Source organism: Cibotium barometz, chromosome 13 (assembly GCF_041138505.1).
Source record: "Cibotium barometz isolate CiBa-2024 chromosome 13, ASM4113850v1, whole genome shotgun sequence".
Lineage (NCBI taxonomy): Eukaryota > Viridiplantae > Streptophyta > Polypodiopsida > Cyatheales > Cibotiaceae > Cibotium > Cibotium barometz.
Window position 1 is genome coordinate 47,321,934 of NC_141058.1, and position 7,506 is coordinate 47,329,439.

Sequence of the window (7,506 nt, forward strand, 5' to 3'; positions counted from 1 at the left end):
AAGAATAGGTGCCTTGTATGCACAATGAGGATTGGGATGGTCGTATTGATTACATTCAACACAAGGAATTTCACTCCTCACTTTTAGAGGCATTAAGGATGTCTGGTTTTGAAGGTTTTCATCCTGTCTTATAGATGTCTGCTATAATGTTTTAAACAAGGCTTCTGGGAATGTCAATTCTGAGATCGATCTTTCTTTTGCCATTGCTTCACTTGGTTTAGTGAGGAACATCTCGTAGCATGATCATCTTCTAGCATGTTGTCATCTAAACGTATTGCCTTATAGCACACGAAGACTGGCTGCACATGGCTAATTGGCAAGACTGGCTGCAGGGTTGACTTCTCAATTGTTGCCCATCACGCAAGAGGCCATGCCTTCATAGATACTCGCATATTAAAGTTGGTCTGTCGAGAGAGAGAGAGAGAGAGAGAGGGAGGGTGCTCTGAAATAATTAGCTTGATCTTAAGGAAAACAACATTTAGTCAAAAGATTAATTACAACAATTAGTGGAGATACAATCAGAGTCAATTGGCAAGACATTGATAACACCAATTTTCAAAAAAGTTAAGAATGCACCGAATGTAGAATAGTTGACGTCTCAATTGAGTCCATGCCTAGTTCATGGATACTCACATACCGAGAGCGAGAGAGAGAGAGAGAGAGAGAGAGAGAGAGAGAGAAGGGGGGGGGGCGGGGGTAATGCTGTGAAATAATTAGCTTGCTCTTGAGAAAACCAGATATTACAACAGAGACGTTAATAGGTAGAGCAATATTCATGATAATTAGATGCGGCGGAGTCTTCTCCTGTGCATGACAGAATTAGCCGGGCTGGACGTCATCACTGTCGTCATGTGCAGCCCCGAAGCATCCACAGATCGCAAGCTGACGACGAGCTGCTTGAGGAGTGCGCGGCGCCGTTTGCGCGGTGAGACGGAGCTGGATGAGGAGGAGGTGCTTAATATTTCGGTAGTCATATTGGGCGCGCCAGATTGATCCATGCCCAGCTGCACTGCATCAAATTGGCCGGCTTCAGTACTCGCGGAATCGGTTGCACTGGCCGTGTTTGCATCATCATGGCTCATGTCATGCAGAAGGGGAAGAGGGAGAGGAGGAGGAGGAGTAGGAGCCCCCGACATGGACTTCGTAGAGGCTGTCTGCTGCTGCCTTGACTTGGATGATGGAAGCAAGAAGCGGCGGCGGGCAGGCCGTGTGAGCTTGTAAGAGGCCTTGTTCTTCAGCAGCAGGCTGTGATTTACCAGGTGCTTGAGGCGAAGGGAGAGGAGGCGGCGGAAGCGGTGGGTGGGCGGCAGGGCGGCGTCATGATATTTGCTCTCCAAAAACTTGGCGATGGCCTGTGAGCTTGATCCTCCGCGCCTTGCCAGGGACGAGATGGCCTCCGCGCACATCTGCATTAAAACATCCTAACATGCATCAATACCATATAATAGTTGCCTCATAAGTACCAGCTAACATGCACCTGCAAGAAGAAGCCAATTGAGGAGAATCTTACCTGGGCGTAAGTAGGGCGGCTCTTCATGTTGGCTGCGATTGTGCCTGCGCGCTTGTGTGTGTGTGTGTCGGGGGGGGGGCGGCGCGGCCTTAAAAGCAGCGGCCAGCGGCTCTGAGGTGAACACTACGCCATTCACATCCCAAAATTCCGTCTACAAGAAGCCTGACCCTCAGCTTCTCGCTTACGCACTCGCCTTAAATAGGAAATGACCTTGTTTGTTTTTCACACATGCGCCTGGGCCTCGATGAGTTTTAAAAAACTTGTGTGTTTTTCACACCTAAATGGCTTGAGTTCTTTCTCTTTGAGGAACTCTTGCACAATATACACGTGGCCGCCACACGTCTCCGCTCGATGCATCTCTCTCTTTCTCACACAAAACAATTGCAAGTCTTTTGTGTGTGAGACATCGAGTAGCTGTAGGGATTGGGCACATGCGTTAAAAAGAAAAAATCTATCGGCAAAATTTGTTGAACAAAAAAACTCTAGTCACTTTCTTTCTGTCATCGCTCTCCTTTCCTCACGTGTACATCACCACATTCCTCTCTCTCTCTCTCTCTCTCCCTCCCTCTGTCACTCTCTCCCTCTCTCTCTCACACACACACACACGCACGCACGCATTGTAAATCTAGATAAAGCTAAGCTTTGTGCGTAGGTCCATGATAAAGCTCTAGAGCAAAGGCAAGAGGAGGAGGAACTGGCAATGGCGAGGTGATGGCGTAATGCACAAGAGACAAGAGAAAGAGTCTTGTCATTCATCAAAGAGAAAGGAGAGAGAGATAGGTTGTGGGTCTAAGAGAGAGAGAGAGAGGGGGGGTGGGCTCCACATTTATCGAGGACCCTTAGCCTAAGGGTTCCTACTTAATTTTTTAACATCAATATCATTAAAAAGGGTCTAAAATAAAAGCTCTTCTGAATTGGCGGGGCTAGCTGCCGCCGATGACAATTCAAGTTTGTCCGTATAATCTTTAACTAAAGGAGAGTATTCTTACTCCATTTCATCCATAAATAAAAGCATAGATAAAGGAAAATTCAATTAAGGTTATGGGTTGGCCTAGGACCTTTGAATCTCTCTCTACACGTGGGCTCTAGAAGTGAATAAGCGGTTTACTCTGGGGAGGCGATTAAGCACCAGTTGAGTCCCCCCCCCTCCCCCCCCCTCACACACATACACAGACACCCCTTCCCCTCCTACTTTCTTGGGCTAGGCTTTAGGGAATAAAGTTATTAAATGAGTTACTTCTTTCCTCTTCAAGGAACTCACATCTGGTACTTCTTTGGTTTTAGTTATTAGGTCCTAGGGCCTTAACATTTCACAATGTCTAACAGTCAATTTGAGGGTTCGTGTACAAGTCCGTGTTGACACCACAATAGCAAAAGAATCGCAAGTAACATGCTTAAGAGGAAGCACAATGGGAATGGTTTTTTCTTAGGCAACTAATGTAAACTTTGGTTGAGTAGAGTGGCACCCAAATCTATCCGCCTTTTTATGCCTCACCTTCAATAAGATCCGTTATCCTTCTTCCCTTGTGGTGTTGACCATTTTTGTAACAAAGTGGAATGGTCTCATATGAATAATGGGCCCAAGGCCAATTGACCATGCCCATTGACAACACTTATGATAGTCTGAAAGGGGGGTCATGTATATAGGTCACATATGCCATATTTTGGGTACCTTTTGATAACCATCATAATACAAGTCATTTACTCTCTCTTCTCTCTCTAAACCTAGGCTAATCATCTTAATCTAGGCTAATCCAAGGATAATTAGGCTAAATCAAGGCTAATCTAGATGCTAGTTTCCTTCATTGGTATCGGAGCTATGTCTTTGATCCATTTTCACCTTAGTTTCAAGAAAATTTGAGGAATTCTTAGATTTCTCGATTTTCTTGATCAAGAGATGGGGACATGATGATCTTGTTGTGTGGAATTGTTCTTGTTTGAGTGAAATTGATCTTTTGAATTCACCTTTCCTAAATTTTGGGGCCATGGGATGATAGAGGACTAGATTTTGAGGGATTCGCTCCTAATTTTAAATCATGCGATCAAATTTGGGAAAAATTGCTAATCCAAAAACGTTTTTAATCTTCCTCTTCTTCTTGCTTAATCTTGAGGAAATAGGGCTTCAATCTATAGCTTAGCACTAGCATTGACTTAGGATTTTGCATAGGCACATCAAGAGCTTCACATAGATCTACTTCAAGCCGCCTTTGAGGGCCGTGAAGGTCGATTGATGGAGAAGCACTGGTCGTCATTTTGCCTATTTTCACTTCATTGTGGAACTTCAAGGTCACAAGACGCTTGGTTAAGCTTGGAGAATCTTAAGCAAGCAAAGATTTGATCATTTGGGAGAGGCAGAGGCGGACTGTAGCGCGTATTAGCAGTGGCGGCTGCGCGTTTTTTCTTACAGCACCATTGAAGCTGTGTTTTCATGGTAAACCATTTCCATTACTTCACACAAGGTCACACAAGGTTTCCAATGGTCCCATTGCTTCACAAAAGGTTTCCAATGGATGCTTTCAATTGAATGGCTTCTTTCTTTTTGATGCCTTTAAATCTTACAAAGATAGGAACAATGGTGAGCTATTGGTCTTCTTTGGGCTAAAAATTTCTGCATTTTTTCATTAAGAAAGGAAAGGGGAAAAAAAAGAGAGCATTATCTTTCAATATAAGCTTTACTTTTCACCATTTAAGCTCCATTGAATGCAATTTCAAGCTCTTGATCAAGATACATGAGTAATGGAGCTTCCATGCCATTTCTTGATTGTATGGGGTTGTCATGATGGCCATACATGCAAACATGGGAATGCATTTGAATCCATATCAAATTGATCTGATTCAAATGGCAATTATATTTCTATATTGGCTTGATTGATGCATAAATGGTGGATAGAGGAGTACATTGAGCTATTTGGATGCATGATGTTGGGATTATGCTTCTTTGAGATGCCTTTTATGTGTTTATTTGAGCTCATGGTGAAAGGCAAGTGATTGATGTAGTACATGGGAAGACATCCTTTTGAAGCTCACCCTTGAAATCCTCATCATCACCATTAAACTCTTGTATTGATGGAAATCGGCATACATCTATAAGTGCCATTTGTAGTAGGTGAACCCCTACTTCTACTCTTCTATTGCAAGCTATTTCCATTGTAGAATCTAGTTTGTGGTAGAGGAGTACCTTAGCATATAGGCGGAGAGGCTAAGGGGAGAGTTTTCTTGAATCTTCCTTGCCGTGAGTGCCGTGGTAAAAGGAAGAGGATTAGGTACTATGGTGGTGAGAAGACTTGGCCCAAGCCTTTGCTCTCAGATTTCAAACTTGAGTAAGGGGGTTGGTTGAGCTTGGCCAGGAGATCGTCAAGCTTCAACGCTCTACATTGACTTCCGAGTGCTCTTAACAGGCGGATGCATTTTGATGGGCAAAGATTTGGCAAGCAATGAATATAGTGTTGCAATTGAATTTCAATTGACTTTATATTGAGATTTTGTTGCAAATACAAAGGAGGTGGTGTCAATTTTTTTGATGCCCAAGGTACAAATTGATGTGGTGCATGCCTTTGAATGGGTTCGAGACATTACCAATGCAAGGGGGAAGTGTGGATAGTAATTGGACAGGATGCTCAAGCAGCTATGCAAGATGAAATTAGTGGAAATGTCATTGAAGGGGTACGCCAAGAGGCAAATGTTCCACAAATACCTAAAGAAGGCGGGAACATGAACATAAATAACATGATTAATCTCATGCAAACTATGATTGAAAGGATGGACCAAAGATTTCAGTTCATGGTGGATAAGTTTGACTCTATGAGCAAGGAGTTGCATAATGGGATCTCAAGCTTGACCCAAGATGCGGATAAAGGCAAGAAGCTTATGGTGGACCTATCCCACCAAACATTTTTCCACCAATGAGGCCACAAGCTTATGGATCTTTGTGGGACCTTCACATACAAATGCATCACATACTCCTCACGCTAGTATGCACCATGTTGATGGGAATCATGGGTCTATTCTTGGAAAGGACAAGATGCCTCCATCATTGATGCATAAAGGTGGAACAAGTATGCCCGGTATATGCCTAATGGGGTTTCATCAATGCAAGAGAGAAATGTGGACAAAAGCAAAGGCATAGTTTTGGAAGAATCAAGGGTGAATGGAAATTGGAATCATCCACACATGAGTGGACAACACTTCGATGAGATGGGTCATCATCCTTCACACATGAATAGTCATCACTTTGATGAGATGAATAGTCATCATCCTTCACACATGAATAGTCATCATCCTTCACACATGAATAGTCATCACTTTGATGAGATGGATCATCATTTTAATGGGATGGAACCTAATCATGGTAGACCTCACCACTTCAATGAGTTTGGGGGATATCATGTTAGACCAATGGAGCATAGACCACATGTTCATCATCAAGGTGGTTATGAAGATGAGTTTAAGGGAGTGAAGGGCAAGTTGAATTTTACTAAGTTCAAGGGTTAAGGCTCAACCAATGAGGAGTTTGAATAATGGATTGACAAGATGGAGCTTTACTTTGAGCTTAGTCCTCGTAATAGTGATAGGGCCAAGGTTTTGTTTACTACTTTGCATCTAGAAGGTTGTGCTCATGCATGGTGGTGGCACTTGAATGCTCATGGCTATTTGATCACTACTTGAGAAGATTTCAAGAATGAGATGAGGAGAACCTTTATTTCAGCCCTCAATAGATCAAGGATGGTGGAGAAATGGGATGACCTCACTCAAATGGGCAATGTCAAGGACTATGTGCACAAGTTTATGAAGTTTTCCCTTCATGTGGAAGGCTTGAGTGAGGAGTATAAATTGAGGAAGTTTATCAAAGGGCTACAAAACAACATCAAGGTTGTTGTAGATTCAAAGACCCGAAACCATCAAGGATGCCATGCTTCTTGCGGAGATCTATGAGGCAAAGTATACTATCCATGCCTATTGCAATTAGATAGAGACTGAGACAGAACGTCTCTTTAGCTATGGTTTTAATGAGACTAGGGGTGGTTCGTGGTGTTATACTTTATCACCCCACACCTCAAGATTTTATGGTCACTTGTCATATTTTTAGGCTTCCCAGCCGTTTTATGTGACGAGGAGTAGGATTGTAGCACCAATGGCAATGAGGGCACCCATGTATCACGGCATGTCCACATCGTAGTATCGCCACTTCATGCGTATGCAATTGAGGCATTGAATTTTAGAGCCATGTTCCTCTATGTATATATTATAAACCTTATGTAAATAAAGAATGTTTTGCCAAAATTCCAGTTGTCTAAGTGATTATGAGCACCAGATATTGAGTTTAAAGGAATAAGTTCAGTTTTCTCAGGATGTATGTCGTAGAACGATTACCTTATTTAAAGGAATTATTTTTGAACTTAAGTCTTAGAATCTCGGAATGAAGTCGAATAGAAAATTTAACGATGTATCATTTTGGCAGAATCATGAGATGTGCGCAACGTGGTAGACAGCCAAATCCTCACACGGATGAGGATGAGCTTGACCCTGACGTTCATAAAGCTCTACACAAATCTCAGCCAAGTCCCTTCAAGGGTGAAGGGGAACACTTAGGTGAGGCTGTAGAAAAGTGGATCAAAGCTATGGAGGAGTAATTCGATGTCATAGGTTACAACAAAAAAAGTAAGGTGGCTCTTGCCAGGCTGAAGATCGTAGAGACAACCAGAGTAGCGTGGAGGAACCACTACGAGACAAACCGCTTGGATTGGAACACCTAGACATGGGATGATCTCAAAGCATACCTCAGAAAGAGATTTTGTCCTCCAAGCGTCTTGGAAACAAAGATGAATGAGTTCCTAGAGCTAACCCAGGAAAGCCAAACTACAGAGGAATATCACCAAGCATTCTCTCTCCTCCTTAAATACTCGCCACCGCTGGGATGAAGAACAATTGATGGCCAAGTTCATTCGGGGAATAAACGAACCTTTAGATACCTTGGTGAAGAATGATAAGCCAATTTC

The 7,506-nt window shown here is 43.0% G+C and overlaps 1 protein-coding gene across 1 annotated transcript; it reads right to left on the reverse strand.

Annotated features, from left to right (window-relative positions):
- Positions 1-782: 782 nt before the first annotated feature.
- Positions 783-1,683, reverse strand: LOC147632758 (uncharacterized). The gene is made up of 2 exons (XM_086807041.1): positions 1,511-1,683; positions 783-1,406 (listed from the first exon to the last, which is right to left on the reverse strand). Exons 1-2 carry the CDS (start codon positions 1,535-1,537, stop codon positions 783-785), a joined length of 651 nt encoding a protein of 216 aa, XP_086663167.1. The 5' UTR covers positions 1,538-1,683.
- Positions 1,684-7,506: the final 5,823 nt, after the last annotated feature.

Coding starts and splice junctions, on each gene's coding strand:
- LOC147632758 (XM_086807041.1), bottom strand. CDS start 1,537: ATGAAGAGCCGCCCTACTTACGCCCAG. Junction 1,407..1,510: donor GCCGCCCTACTTACGCCCAG/GTAAGATTCTCC, acceptor GTTTTAATGCAG/ATGTGCGCGGAGGCCATCTC.